This window comes from Muntiacus reevesi, chromosome 1, assembly GCF_963930625.1.
Source record: "Muntiacus reevesi chromosome 1, mMunRee1.1, whole genome shotgun sequence".
Taxonomy (NCBI): domain Eukaryota; kingdom Metazoa; phylum Chordata; class Mammalia; order Artiodactyla; family Cervidae; genus Muntiacus; species Muntiacus reevesi.
In genome coordinates, this window is record NC_089249.1 from 171,266,225 (window position 1) to 171,282,371 (window position 16,147).

Here is a 16,147-nt window from a genome sequence, read left to right on the forward strand (position 1 = left end):
GCAAGATGCTAACCTCCCTGTACCCACCCAGCGTCCTCCCTGGGGAAATGCCCACTCATTGGCTTAATTTTTTTTATTGCAGTAAAACTCATACCCTGTAGAATCAGTGTACCATTCAGAGGTGTGTAGTGCATTCATAATGTTGTAAAACCAGTTTTTACAACTGGTTTTTACAACTGGTTACAAACTGAAAAAATCAGTTCAGTTCAGTCGCTCAGTCTTGTCCAACTCTTTGCAAACCCATGGACTGCAGGATGCCAGGCCTCCCTGTCCATCACCAACTCCCCAAGCTTGCTCAAACACATGTCCATCGAGTCAGTGATGCCATCGCCACCATCTAACACCAGAACATTTTCATCACCCCTCCCCTTCCTAAAAAACCTGAACCTCTTAGGAGTCACTTCCCATTTCCATCCCTCCCAAACTGTGCCAACTACTGATTGACTTAATTTCTGTCTCTGACCATTTGCCTGTTTTGGATAATTTCATAGGAATAAAATCACCCAATATGTGGCCTTTCGTATCTGACTTTTCTCAACTGGCATAATGCTTCCAAGGTTTATCCATGTTGTAGTATGAATCATTCGTTTTCATGGAAAAATAATAGTCCATTTTATCAAAAGGTCACATTTTATTTAGCTGTTCATCAGTTGACAGGCATGTGGGTTGCTCTTCCTTTTGTGTTATTACAAATGATGCTGCTGTGGTCATTTAAGTTCAAGTTGTTTTATGCACGTGTGTTTTCAACTGTCTGGGGTGGAACTGCTGGGTCATGTGGTAATTCTGTTTTACTTTTTGTGGAACTGTCCATCTTTTCTACAGTCGTGGTGCTGCTTCATTCCCATCAGCAGGGTCTAGTTTTTTCACACCCTCAGGTACACTTGTTATTATGGCTTTGGTAATGGCCGTCCTAGTGGGTGTGAAGTAGCCTCTTATTGTGACTTGGGTTGGCATCTCTCTAACGATGAATGTTGTTGAGCCTCTTCTCTGCTCCTTGGCCACCTGCATACCTTCTCTGAAGAAATGTCTGTTTGTATCTTTTGCCCATGTGAAAAATGGGGCGATTTGTCTTTCCGTTGTTGTCGCTGGATTACTGAGAGGATAAAACGGGAGAATGTGGACGACAAACATACATAGTCAGCACCCGCTGAACACTGGCTGTTCCTTTTTTTTCTTCTTGAATTGGAGGATAATTGCTGTGACACGCTGTTGTGGTCTCCGCCGTACACCAACGGGAATGAGTCATAACTATACACACATATCCCCTTCCTCTCGAGCCTCCGTCCCCTCCCTCTCCACGCCTCTAGGTCGTCACGGAGCGCCAGGCGGGCCTCCCTGCGCTGTGCGGCGGCTTCCTGCTGGCCATCTACTTTACACACGATGGTGAACGCGTGTCAGTGCGCCTTTCTCCGCTGGTCCCACCCTCTCCTCCCCCGCGCCGTGGCCACCAGCCCGGGCTCCACACCTGCGTCTCCATTTCTTCTCTGTCAGTAGTTCATCTGTCCTGGTTTTCTAGACGCCGGGTGGACGCCACTGACGTACTGTATCTTTCTTCTTCGGACGTGACTTCGCTCTGTATGAGAGGCTCTTGGCCGTGAGCTCTTAGAGCTGCCGAGTGAGGAGCGACGTCTCGGAGGCAGAGGGGGAGGCCCCTCTGTGAGGAGCGCTCCGCGGCAGGAGCGGAGAGGGGGGCGGTGGCTGAGCGTCACTCCTGGGGCTTCCTGGAGGCCGCGGGAGCCTCCGGGGGACACTGGGCCGTCGCGTGGGGCCTCCTCAGAGCAAGTGCTGAGAGAGATGAGGCCGGAAGAGGACGCGGCGGCTGACGCACGACTGGCGGCGGCTGTGGGCGGGGCCGGGTGAGCGCCTGGAGGGCTGAGAGGGGTCTGGGCCCCGGGCCGGGAAGAAGCGCTGCGTGAAGCTGGGAGAAGGAAGAGAGAGGCGAGACGCAGAGGCCATCTTAAGAGTGATTAACTGCCAACACGGGAGGGAGAGTCTGAGGGGTCTAGAGTCCGAAGGCTGCAAGGAAGCCCAGCAGCGGATGAGGAGGCCTGAGTGTCCGCAGCCCTGCAGGCCAGGCCCCCCGGGCAGCTCTCTGGACCGGTTCCCTCCTCTCTCTCCTGCTGATATCACAGCCCCTTTGTCCCATTATTGAGAAAAGTGTTGTGTTTGCAAGTACCAGGACCCAGACTATTTGGGTTCGCTTACTTACTGTAAATGACACCAAAGGATCAGCTGGTCCAGCCCTTCCCTTGCCAACTAGAAACCTGTCCTCCGGAGGGGAGAGTCTTGCTGGACATCCCGTGTGTCAGGGCCAGTGTAGGAATAGACCCTGATAAACAGGGCGGCGATTTTTCTGCTCAGTTCAGTCACTCAGTCGTGTCCGACTCTTTGCGACCCCATGGACCACAACATGCCAGGCCTCCCTGTCCATCACCCGAGTTTGCTCAAACTCATGTCCATTAAGTCAGTGATGCCATCCAACCATCTCATCCTCTGTCGTCCCCTTCTCCTCCCACGTTTTTTCAAGTAAACTTAAAAAATACAGTATTAAGTAAAACATACAGCATTCAAGGTGTTAAGGAAGAAAATAATTACCCAATCACTGAGATGAGAGGCTAACACAAATACTGTTAATTTGCTGCTGTATTTTCTCATCTATACTCTCTCTCTCTCTATATATATATATAGATAGATATGTCTATACATAGGTAGATACATACATACCTCTTTAAGTTCCATAAGCTCTATATTATATTAATATATGCCTAATACCATGTAATTTTAGTCTGCATTTTCTAGCAACATTAGCATTTTCTCATTTAGTTAACATTTCATCCTAAATATCATATTTAATAGATGCACAAATTCTATAACACAATGCACCATAATTTATGGAATACTCTTCTTTTGTCAGACATTTAAGTTACTAACAGTGTTTTGCTATTTTAAATATGACAGTGATGAAGGTCTTTGTGCAAATATCTGACATTTCTGATGATATATTTCCAGGGGAGGAATTACTGGATCAAAGGCTCTTGATGGAAAAGACAAATTACTTTCCAGAAATCTTGTTATAATTTATGTTCTGGTAAGCAGTGCCAAAGAGCACCCACCTCATTCCAGCCTCCCTTTACTGAATATTTTCATTTTTAAAATATATTGAATTACAAGGTGAAAGGTAGCTAATTTCCGTTCATTTTGTTTTTCATTGCTTGATTACAGTCGGGGTAAACTTGTTTGGATTATTGACTTTCATCATTTCTCTCTTGTGGATGGTCTGCTTCATTCTCTCTTTGCCTTTTTTCCGTTTGAAACTGTAGTTTTTCTGTTAGCACCTCTTTGCATGAATTCCTTATATCACATTTGTTGCAAATATTTTCGCTGTAGTTGCCTTTAAACTTCATGACTTCCCCCTCACCACCACATTCAGAGACTGTAAGTTTTTGTGAAGTCTATCAATCTTGCTCTTTTGTGACTTTTTTCCCTTTGTTTTCCAATGTAGAGTCCTTCTGCACCCAGGAATTTTGTTTCTTTTTCTTCCTGTGGGGGCTAGGGCCTTTAGAGCTAATAGGCTCAGGCTAAGAGGTCACTCTGCCTTTCCAAGCTCTGGTAGATTGTCTAATGCTATGGGGCCTCGGTTTCCTCATCTGAAAATCAGGGATAAGAATACCCATGTAGTGTTGTTGGATGGACTGAATGAAAAGTGTGTATCACATGCTTAGCACAGTATTTGGCAAAAGCAGATGGAGAAAATGTAGGCTTTTCTGTTTTGGTGTTACTGCTTTACACTGAACACTTTAATCTCTTTGAAATTAATGAATGGTGTTAGACAAAGATTTATGGGTATTTTCCTCAAGTAACCATCTTTCTTGAAACCTCTCACTGAATAACTTATTCCTTGCTCTTCGTGGCTTCTCTCCTACCATGTATTAAGTCTTCCATATCTCTTTTTTGCCTGTTGAGCCTGGTCCATGTCTGTCTGCTTTTCTCACACCAAGTTCACACTGAATGCCTTACCACTGTTTTATAAACTATTTTACTTTAGGATTTGCATATCTGTTCTTTTTAAGTATTCTTCCAGATGAACCAGATAATAATTTTGACAAGTTGGAAAAAATACTAGTGTGACTTAAAAAAATTTTATTTATTTTTGGCTGCGCAGAGGGCTTTCGTTGCTGCATGCAGGCTTTCTCTAGTTGCAGTGAGTGGGGGTCCCCTATAGTTGTGGTGTGCAGACTTCTCATTGCCTTCTCTTGTTGAGGAGCGCGAGTTCTAGGGCATGTGAGCTCAGTAGTTGCAGCTTAGTTGCCCCACAGCATGCGGAATCTTCCCAACCCAGGGATCGAACTATGTGCCCTGCATTGGCAGACAGATTCTTAACCACTTCCTGGTCCACCACGGAAGTCCACTGTTGGCACTTTGATTGTAATTTCATGAAATCCATGATACAACTTGTACAAGTGGACATTTTAGTAATAATAAATACTGTAATAATAATAGCTGTAATAATAAATACAGCTATTGCTATTATTTTTAACTTGGTAATTTTCTTCACAGGTCCTACATATTTGTTAGTATGATTACTTTTGATTATTTTATTACTTTGCTACTGTTGTGAATACCTTTTCTTCTGCAGTTACCCTTTTGGAATAACTGATAATGCACAGAGAAGTTAATTTTATAAATTCACTTTTATTCTATCACTTTACTCCTCGTTGTTAAAAACTATTTTCATTTGCTGCTCTTGAATTTTCTTGCTAAATAATCAAAGCATACATGAATTATAATTATTTTGTGGCCTATTTTCCAAATACTTGTAACTCTTATTCAGAGTTCATATTTTATTGCAGTGGCTGATAGTTCTAAGATATTACAGTGGAGGATATTGAGAAGAGAAAATATCTACCTCAAACAGAAGTACTATGAATATCAAACCTGGTGCTACCTGGGAAGGACTTAATGCAGTATCTGGCATGTAGTTAGCCGTGGATAACAGCTAGTTGTGAGTTTTTTGTGTTTTTTTTTTGCACGTCAAAGAAGAAGCTGTCTTTTCCTAGTTTTATGAAGAGTTTTGAAGAACTGAGTATTAACTTTTATCAAGTGCCTTTTAATATATATTGAGATGATTAAGCTGTGTCTTGTATTTCATTAACTGGTAAAGAGTTTGATTTTATAGATTTCCTAATATGAACCATTTTTTTTTGGCATGATTAGAACAGACTGTTCTTGATTACGATGACTTTATTATACTCAGAATTTCATTTAGAATTTTTGCATCTTTGTTCATAAGTGAAATTGATTTTATATGATTTTGACTACAGAAACATTTATGAAGCATCATCATTACCTGATTTTTTCAAATAGAAAAAAAATTGGCAAAGGTGCTTTTCCTCAGAGCCATCTGTAGAGATAGTTCATTTTCTTTTTTTTTTTGGTATTGATTCTTTCTTGATTTCTACTTCTTCTCATGCTACTTTTTTAAAAAGTTTAATGTAGTTGATCTAAATGTTGTGTTAATTTCTGCAGTACAGCAAAGTGATTCAGTTATACATATATCCATATTCTTTTTCATATTCTTTTCCGTTACGGTTTATCACAGGATATTGACTATGGTTCCCCATCCTCTACAACTGGACCTTGTTGTTTTCGTGTTACTTCTGCTAAGTTATATATGTCTTTTAGTAAAAAAAAATTTGTTGACATTTTCAAATTTCCTGGCATACAATTATGCATGGTTTTCTGTAATTTTAAGGTTCCCATTTTATTGCTATTGCTATCCTCTGTTACTCACTACTGGTTTTGCTTACTAGTTGTGTTGGCCAGGATCCCAACAGGAAATAGATGGCATAATCAAAGGGGTGCTAGGCGCAGAGATGGTGGAGTAACCTGGGCGGGCAACCCTGGGAAGACATTCCCACTGCTGGTCCTGAGCCTTGGGGCCTCCCTTGCAGGAATTCAGCCACTGCTGGTCTGCTGCAGGTCGGGGGGCTGGGTCAGGGGGACAGATGCCCCTATCTCATCATCTTCTCACCCTGCCAGCGCCTCCCGTTCACTTAACATTGGTGACGTTGCCCACGACAGGCCAGCCTGCTGGACACAGGGCGGGTGAAGGAGAGAGTGGGTCTGTTGAGGGATGGAGAAGAGGGTGCAAGAATCATGTCCAGGTCATCTGCATTGTTTTCTTTTTGCTATTCTGTTTGTCAGAAGGCTGTTCTGGGACTTCCCTGGGACTTCTCCTCCCAAAGCAGGGGGTGCAGGTTCAGTCCCTGTTCAGGTAGCTAAGATCCCCCATGTCTTGCAGCCAAAATACCAAAGCATAAAATAGAAACAATATTGTCACAAATTCAATAAAAACTTAAACAATGGTTCACATAAAAAAATACTTTATAAAAAGAGGGTCGTCCATTGAGTTTTCTGAATTTAAAGTCATATGTGCTTAGATTTACTTACCTGTTCTGCTTTTTCTTTTTATATTAGAAAGCTAAAAAGAAAATTCAAAAAAGAAAGCTAATTGTGAGTTCAGGAACCCTTACTGTATTTATGTTGGAGGACAGAACTGTGTCCTCTGTATTTCTCATCTTCCTTCTCTTCCTGTACTAACTGACTTTCTCAGATTTATCTTCTTCCTTGTTAAAGTTCTCCAGAACACAAAGCTGCTATTCACTGCCTCTGTCTTGGTGTTTAATGCTGATCGTAGAACTCTAGGTTTTTCACTTCTGACCAGTTTTTTATTTCCTGTTGCTCAGTTTTCACAATGGATTTCTCCAGTTTCAGAGAAGCAGTTGTCTCTTAAATCTTACTGAGCTCACAAGTCAGACTTCTCCAGAGTGTATTTTCTTTTTTTCTTTTTGCAGTGCTTCTATGTAACATGGAGACATCATCTTTGAGTTCTTAGAAAAATGGTACCCCCTCCTTTTGACTGGCGCTGTTTTTGATAGATCCGGTGATTTTTCTTTTCCAGCAAAGAACTGTCAGGAAAAAACTGGATCCAATTATTTTTTTAGACACTGGGCTGGGTTCTGCCCAACTCTTCTTTCCAAAGATAAAGCATCAGCAGGGATGGGAGAGGGAGCCCCCTGATCTGAGACTCACCTGATTAGGTTGAGTGATGCAGGGGTGGTGTGGTGCACCGATGGGTGGGCTTCCTCCTGGGGGTCTCAGGCAAGGCCTCCCCCCAGGATGCTGGGGTAGGTAGGGTGTGCTGCAGGCCCCAAGCTACACTCCCCTCACCTCTCTCCTGGCCTCCTCCTGCTGTCTCTCTTCTGATCCGATGTCCTCTTTTCCTCACTCTCTTTGACTGGGATTCTTTGAGCTTTGGGTGATGGACAGTGAGCACCCTTGGTTCGTAGGGTGTACACACATTTTCTCTAATTTCTACATTGGACTCAAGTGGCTTTTTTGAATGTAGAGCTTCCAATCCTTGTTCTCCCATCCTCTCTAGTCCAGATGTCTGCAACACTCAAGCAAGGAAAAGAAGAGAAAACACATACAATTAGAAATTAGAATTGAAGAATATTGAGTTACAAAGGAGTTTTTTTAAACAACTCGGGAACATGCTAAGCTGATCGGCGGAGTGAGACAGACACTAATGAGGTTCTCGAATATCAGAATTTGATTTCTCTCTCTTTCTCACCACAGTTAAAGATGCTTCTGGGCATGTTCTCAGTGGTTATTTAGCTAGGAATAGTCACACAGAAATAGTAACATTAATCTGAAAGAATAAATAAAATGCCACGAAGTAGTTTCTTCCTATTGCCACTTGCTCATCCTCTTACATTTGAGTTAAACTTCCCAAACCGCGACCTGAAAATGCCTTCCGGGGGGAAGCATCTCCTGCTGAGAACAGTGTAGGCACCTGTAGTCACCCAACGACTGTCGGGAGTTGCATGGAAAATTTGCTGTGAGCACCACCGCCTCCGAGAATAGAGTGATCCCATATGCGGGAGGCTGGGCCAGTCCAGCGTCATCCCAGCCTGGGTCTCTGATGGGAATATTCCTAACACGCTTGCTTTGAAATGTGGCCCAGACCCTGGAAGGAGTAGCAACTGAAGACCAGGGTTAGCGCCCTAAATCGTAACTACATCAATCCCGGTACCCCTCATGGGCCAAGTGAGTACTTTACCATTTGAGCTAACTCTCCCTTCCCCTAAATTGTTACTAGATCACTATAGAGAGGCGAGAAAGGGCTAAATAGGACCCATGGTCCCCAATGAGCACGTTGTCTGGATTATGTTGAGGGCAGTGGCTGTCAAAGGTGATTTACTTGTGGAATCGTCACTGTAAACACTCTGTATGTAAGATTCTGTGGATGTATATGTGTTTGTGTGGGCTTCCCTGGTAGCTCATCAGTAAAGAATCCACCTGCAGTGCAGCAGCTGCAGGAGACACGGGTTCCATCCCTGGGTCAGGAAGATCCCCTGGAGGAGGGCATGGCAACCCACTCCAGTATTCTTGCCTGGAGAATCCTGTGGACAGAGGAGCTTGACAGGATCAGTCCATAGGGTCACAAAGAGTCAGAGACGACTTAGCAACTAAACAACAACATGTGTATATTAGTATGTTATGTATCTGTCTATGCGTGTGCACATGCACGTATATGTACATGCCAAATGTATGGGACCAGGGTGAAGTGCAGCTGCTGGTGAGTATGGGAGGCTGAAGAGTGGCCCCTCCCACCTCTCTGCAGAGCCCCCAGTGGCAGCCAGTTTGGACCAACTGCTCTCCAGGGGGTGTGCATGGCAGAGGGTTGGTGGTGGTGGTGATGCTCATGCTTTTCCTTGAAGACCACTGATTCGGCCCCAGGGATGATGTATGCTCCCCCCCTACCCCCACGCATGGGAGATGCTGAATGTTAACTATCTAAGGGCAAAGTGTCTTCTGCTGTAATAGCTTTTGATTCTGATCCATTTGAGTAACATGGAGCTGTTTCAGTGTTTCTAGAACACCTTTGAAAAAGCCATAGAGGCTTGTCTGCCACACTTGATTCACTGAATCCAGTTCTCTTCTGCGCTCTTAATGTGTACCCCTCTTGGTGACTCTGTGTTCTTTCTTTCTTCTTACAAGCTGATGTTTGGGGCCTGTTCCACCTCTTCCATAAATTAGCTGCCCTCAGCCAAATAAGAGACGGTTCTCTGCCCTGGCCCTATTTGCATATCTACAGGAGGAAGTGTCATGAGAACACGCTGTGAAAGATAAGAGCAGAACAGGCTTCCAACTGTCTGGGGTGTGTGCCTGGTTGGCTCTACAAATGGGGTTGAGGCTGCAGCAGGTGGGCATGGGGGGAGTGAGGTGGGGGTCTGAGATGGTTCCCCATTTCCCTGGGGACATCTCTGGGAGGTGGGGTGATGCTGAATTAGAGCTTCATCCTGGCCATCTCTGAAATAAGCCAATTGTGGTGTCAGTTCAGGATCTGGAGACAGGACAGGAATGGGAGAGATGGGAATAAAAGGGATCAGAGGAAGAGAGGAAATTTTCCTATAAGAAATGAAGAGACACGTGGAAGTGAAATCACCCGAAACATTCCCCAAAACTTTCTTTTAGCATTCATGTTTCAAAAGGCATTAAAAATTGTAAGATGGACCACATAAAATTATAAAACCTCTATACAGCTAAGAAGAAAAACATCAACAGTGTTAAATAACTCCAAAATATATTGTAACATATATCAAAATCTTATGAATAAATAAGCAAAAGATGAATTTTAAAAAAAAGCGAGCCAAAGACATGAAAAGGAATTCACAGAAAAAGAACCACAAATAGCAAAACTTATGAGAACACGTTCAACCTTGCTCATAAAGGAAGGCAAATTAAAGCCAGCCATCATCTCTCAAATTTGCAAAAGATTAAAATGTCTGATAACATTCAGTTGGCAGGGTGCGGGTAAATATACACTTTCATATCCAGTTGGTAGAAGACAGGTTAGTAGGAGACACAGTGTGATGACTTCATTGGAAGGCAGTGTTAGTCTCTATCAAAATATAAAGTGCCTGCAACCTTCAGCCCAGCCGTCCTCCTTCTAGAGATGTATCCACAACCACTCACGAATGGCAGCACTTGTAGTTTAGTGTGTTTTGAGCACCAGTCTAAATGCTCAGTTTACACAAAAAGTTGATGCTGTGTTATTATTCTCCCTTTTTTACTGAGGGGGAAACTAAAGGATTTTACTGAGGATTCACCAATGTACACAAGAGGTCAGAATAGAGGTGTTCACTGCAGCACTATTTATAATAGTGGAAAGCCCCAAATAACTACCTGTCCAGGCTTCCTTGGTGGCTTAGACGGTGAAGAATCTGCCTGCAATGCAGGAGCCCCAGGTTTGATCCCTGGGTAGGGGAAAATCCCCTGCAGAGGGGAATGGCTACCCATTCCAGTATTCTAGCCTGGAGAATTCCACGGACAGAGGAGCCTGGTAGGCTACAGTCCATAGGGTCACAAGAGTTGGACACAACTGAGTGACTCTCTCTCTCTCTCTCTCACACACACACACACACACACACACACAACCTACCTGTTCATCATCACAGTCTAGTCAAATAAATGATGAGCTGGTCACGGGCTGGAACATGACTTGGACAGATGGCTAATATTTTTTTCTTTTTTTTTTGGTGAAAAGCAGAAGATTCCAGAACAAGGTATATAATATGATACTATTTGCATTTGAAAGGTATGCATCAGTTTACATGTATGTTTCAACATTCTGGAATGATTTACAAAAAGGAGTAGGAACTCCAAAGAATTCAGAGTACTGGGGGAGGATATATTTATTTTTTTTCATTTTATATCTTTCTGAGTGGTCTTACATTTTTTTAACTAATGTATAACTTCAAAATCTAGTTAAACAATAACACATAAGTGTTGTGTTCTGGGCAAATAGGAGGGGTTAAATGAATGACTGCTTTGTACTGAAGCATCACTTTGATCGTAGAAACAACATGAGCCTCTGTGAGCCAGAGTGTGGAGCCGCCTGGGGGTCTAGAGGTGTGGGCAAGTTTTCAGGGTCCATGAGAGTCCCATGTGGGGGAAAAGGGGGTGGGAGATTATGGGTGGGAGGATAGAACAGCCATTTCAACTGAGAGTGTAAGACCCAACTGGTGGCCCCCAAATTCCTTATGCCTATGGCCTCAGCAACCAAGCCAGGGGAACTCCACGGAGGCCTACTGCCACCAGCCTGTCTGCAGGCTGGCTGCCCCAGCTGGGCCAGCCACTAAGGGCCCCTTTCCCACACGCTCAGACCTGACAGCCCCCCCTCCTCTCAATGCTTTTAGGAAAGTAAAAAGTGACTCTCCTGCCTTCCCACGTCGCAGTCCTCTGGACCAGAGGAGGGCTGAGCCACTAGAAGGAGAATCTGGGAGTCCTTGCACTTCTGTGTTAGAAGCTACCCTGAGGCTCACCCTAAGGCATCTGGGAAAATCCAGGTTTCTGAAGGAGTCATGGCCGGCCTTCGGGAGAATGAACTCGTGGGGCAAAGTCTCCTGGGGAAGCAGCCACAGAGGGTGGGGGACTTCCACCCAGAGCTGCGTGAGCCTCACCCTGGCCAGCACGGCCCCTCTATGGCTGTGCCCACCTCCCACTTGGCATCTCCGACTGTGCTCAACCCCACTGGGGTCTCGTTCCTTCTTGAAACACCCACTCTGGCTCCATTTTGTTTGGCCAACAGGACAGCAGATGGAGGGCCCCTTTAGATCAACCCACACAGCTGCCAAGCACCAAAGTAAACCACATCCCAGGGACTCACCCCCTTCCCCTGAGGCTCCTTGAGTGCTGGGGGGTGAGGCGGGAGGGGGCAGGCAGTGCCTCTGTGCAAGACCACTAGACGTCCAGAAAAAGGAATGTATAGGTTCTAACTCAGCACTTGGTCTGTTTCAGGTACCGGAACTGTGTTTACACTTACAGGATTCTGCCCAATGAAGACGATAAATTCACTGTTCAGGTGAGTCTTTCAGAAACCTCAAAATGTGACCTTGACTGGAGCCTATACTGGCAGCAAAAGAGAAAGAATGGGAGAAACCAGATGTCCCAGGCAGCCTAGATGTGGGGCTTGCCTGAGTCTGTCTTCCTCCTAGAGGACCCTGGCTGGGGTTGCTCAGCGGGCAGAGCGTGACCCTGCAAAGGGACCTGCTCCGGGCCATGATGGAGCAGGTGCCACAGATGCAGTCTGTGTTCGTGGGTGTGAAGGGGAAATATCGGGAAGAAGGATGCTCAGATGCAAAGGAAAAGTGACTGTGGTTGTTGATTCTTTTCTTCGATGTGTTCGAATGGGTGAGAGTAAGTGGGCCGTGAAGGAGAGAAGAGAGGGAGCTTGCAGGACAGTAGACCTTAGGTTTTGAAGAGTTAGAAGATGGCCCTAAAGATGAGCAGGAAATAATACCTTTCAACTCATAGAGACCTGTTCTGTCAAAGGCATCATGACATCTGATTTCCCCATGGAAAGTCCGAACACGTGAAACCCGCATAATAAAGGTTAAAGAGGCAGTTCCCTGGTGGTCCAGTGGTTGGGACTTGGCACTTTCATTGCTGCGGACCTGAGGTCCATACTTGGTCAGGGAACTAAGATCCTAAAAGCACAAGCTGTGCAACTTGGCCAAAAAAAAAAAAGAGAGAGAGAGAGAGAAGGGGTAAAAAAGGTTAAAGAAGGACATACCAGGTGTGGCAAGTCCCGGAAAACCACCCTCTGTACGGTTTGTGTGACAAGCCCCACGGGTGTTGTGTGATCACAGTGCACGACCACGGAGATGCAGAGGCCAGGGGAGCTCTTTTTATCTGGTTGCCCCAGGCCAGCAGGGCGGTGTGCCGAATAAAGGAGGCCATGCTCTCGCCAGTGGGGGCAGAGGAGTGACGCTCAGCTCTCCGGCCCCTGGGGAGGGACACCAACAGGTGGAGTGCCCCACCTGCAAGCCGAGCAGAGCAGCCAAGATAGACGAGGGTCAGGACACCATGTCACGGGGGAGCCATGACAGGATCTGCGGGGTCTAGTTGAAAAGAAAGTAGAAGTGGAACGGGCGAGGTGGCGTGCAATCACTGACTCCAGAGATAAAGGCAATGATGCATTTTGTGCAGAAGGATGCAACGGCCTTCCCTGGTGGCTCAGACGGTAAAGAGACTGCCTGCAATGCAGGAAACCTGGGTTCAATCCCTGGGTCGGGAAGATCCCCTGGAGGAGGGCATGGCAACCCACTCCAGTATTCTTGCCTGGAGAATCCCCATGGACAGAGGAGCCTGGCGGGCTCCAGTCCATGGGATCGCACAAAGTCGGACACGGCTGAAGTGACTCAACACACACTCAGGAGGAAGTGGGACAGACAGAACTGGACAACAGGCAGGTCCCTGGGGCACATGGGGCTGCAAAGAGTCGGACACAACTGAGTGCACTTGTGCGCACACACACAGGTCAGGCTGAGCGTAGCTTCTGGCTTCTTGGTCCTTCACACACGTGCATCTGCAATGGTTTCTAAAGAACACCCATTTGAATGTTTTTGGATAGTCTGGGATGCCCGCATGTCTCAGCCTTGTCACTAGGAACACATGTTGGTACCCTAATACTATAGACGGTCTTTTCAAGACTTGGCAGCCACCCACCACTGGGATGGTGGTCTTCTTGTGGGCTCCTCACCTCTCAGGGACAAGACTGCCCGAAGGGAGGCCTGCCTGGGGGGCCGGTGGGGCTCAACGGCCTTGAATTTTCCCCAAGTCTAGGACTGTGTGAACTTTCCCACAGAGGTTGGTATCCTTGATTGGTGGTTTGCTGAAAGGAGTTTAAACTCTCGAGTTAAAAGTTAGTCGGGGCTTTTGATCTTTTTTCCCCTTGTGGTTTCTTTTATTCCTTCAAAGGGAAGAAGACTTTAAGTATGACTAGGTCGTAAGCTGGAAAAGGCCTGACTGTGGCTTCTTGTACAGAGTTTGCACTCACAGCCTGTAACCATCTTAAGTTGCACCCAGGTCCGGACCCTCTTGCCATCACTCCTTGCTGCTGTGACATCGCGTTTTCCAGGGAACAGCTGCCGATCCTGCAGCAGCTTCCAAACCTGGGGCCTCACCAGGCTGCAGGGGTCAAAAAGAACAGAGAGCCAGTTTGGCTAACACGTACAAGGAGTGTGGGCAGCCCTGGGGGAGATGCACAGTGCAAGGAGGGAGAAGGCTGGGGCCTGGACCGGAAGGGCTTGGGGCCCTGCAGTCCAGGCGCTACCTGCCACGACTCAGCCCCTCTTGGGGGGTCTGCCCTGCTCCCACCAACAGGCTCACTACTGAGTTGCCAGTCCCAAGAGGGAACCTGGTCGGCTCGGCCATCAACAGCTTTCTCTGCAATCCTCTGTCTTGGAGCAGGGGCCCACCCACGGCTCGGACAACAGGTAGAGTTGTGGTGTGGGAATGAGGCATCATTACCTGAGGCCTACGCTCAGCCAGGGTGACAGCCAGGCAGATCTTGTAGATGAACTGGGCCCTGCTGGACGCATCTGTCCCCAGCCCGGGCACTGGGCCTGGGACCCCCTGGTGGCCAAGACCAGGTAACCAGGGTACGGGGAGGTGGGGGGCCGAGGCAGCCTGGGCCATTTCCCCTCCCGAGGATACACCTTCCTGCAAAACAGCAGCACACAGACGATCAGAGAAGCTGTTCACGAGGAGCTGGTTAAACCACGCGCACAGTCAGAACACGTCCCGGGGCTGTCGGAGCTGCAGTGCTCACCGATCAGGGCTTATTTTAACTCCAGTTCCTCTTTTCATGTTGAGGCAAAAACCTCATATTCTTTTCTGAGCTTAGCCACAGTTTCTAAATAACTCATTCCTTACACCTGAGTCTGTTGGGTGCCCCCAGAATAGAAGGCTCCCCAAATAAGATCTGGCCTGAAACATTGCCAAGTGAAGCAGCAAAGACTTTCATCTTATTCTAATCACCTTAGCTCTTCTCACCCGGGGCCTCCCGCTCTTTGTCAAAACCAAAGGAGCCACTCCATCTCCGTTTCTTGCCAACTCCGTGAAGTCAGTCGAGTGACGGTCCCCAGATAGCTCAGGTGGAGGAGCGAGCCTGACCCTTGGTGACTCTATTGTCACTCTACCGTCCCAGACTTACGAAAAATCAGAGATGGGAGGGAAGCGTGTAAGCCGTAACTTCATTCAACCACCGTGATTTAAACATGGAGGTCGCTGAGCCCTGCAAAAGTGGGGCATCACGCCCAGGCTCCAGACCTGCTTGGCTAAGCCTTCTATTTCTCGACCCCAGAAAGTGTGTCCAAATCCAGCTGGGCATTGAGCGCCTTAGAGAAGGATGAATTCTGTCCCAGGAGGACAGGAAGGCAGGGAGATGGAACCTCTCGGAGGGAGAGGCCGCCTTTCCTTCCACGGTTGCAGATAACAATTCATCAGAGATGACATTTGGCCTTTGCAGTAAATCAGTTGAGGCACCTGGAAGGCAAGTCAACCACCCAGTTGCCAGCTGGGTCAAGTCAAGCTTGTGCCAGCTGTGTGGTCTCGGGCGTGGGTGTGACTCTGCTGTAAAGTGGGGCTCAAACCCAGGCCTCCCAGACTGCAGGTAAAAGACCTAGCCGGGGGGAGTGGTCAGTGGCAGAGCGAGGGGGGCAGTTGTGGGGGCAGGGGAGCTGCCGGCCTGGCTTTAAAGTCTTGATTTGCTTTGAGAGAAACAGACCTCAAACAAGATGAGGACACCTGTGAACCAGCGTCAGTCAGTTCTACCTTGAGCTCACATGAGGGAGGAGGGAAGAAGAGCAGGAAATGGGATGGAGAGAGGAGAAATGAAGAGAGAGGAAAGAAGGAACAAATGAAAGAGGAAAAAGGGAGACCGGGAAAGAGAAAGATAAGAGGGAGGAAGGGATGTCCCTGGTGGTCCAGTGGTTAGGACTCTGCTTCCAATGGAGGGGTTGTGGATTCGATCCCTGGCTAGGGACAAGGGTCCCAGATGCTTGCCAAAAAAGGAAAAGAAAACAAAAAATAAATAAGAGGGAGGAAGAAAAAGTGAAAGAAGAAAGAGGGAGGGGTAGAGATGAGTGACACGGGGGCAGTTCTGATAGAAAAAAAAAGAGGGAAACAGGCGTGAGGCACAGAGGCAGCGTAGAGGGGGAGGGGAAGGGAGACTGGCTGTGTTCTAGAAGGTTCTAGGCACTGCTGGGGGAAGGGGGCCAGTTTGTGGCAATCAGGC

The 16,147-nt window shown here is 46.8% G+C and overlaps 1 protein-coding gene across 1 annotated transcript in view; it reads left to right on the plus strand.

The window, feature by feature from the left end:
- The window catches only part of INPP5D (inositol polyphosphate-5-phosphatase D), a 143,598-nt gene that overhangs the window by 5,885 nt on the left and 121,566 nt on the right, over positions 1-16,147 (plus strand). The window contains exon 2 of the mRNA XM_065930551.1: positions 11,866-11,929. Coding sequence (XP_065786623.1) covers positions 11,866-11,929 — 64 coding nt within the window. The remainder of the gene's footprint in view (positions 1-11,865; positions 11,930-16,147) is intronic.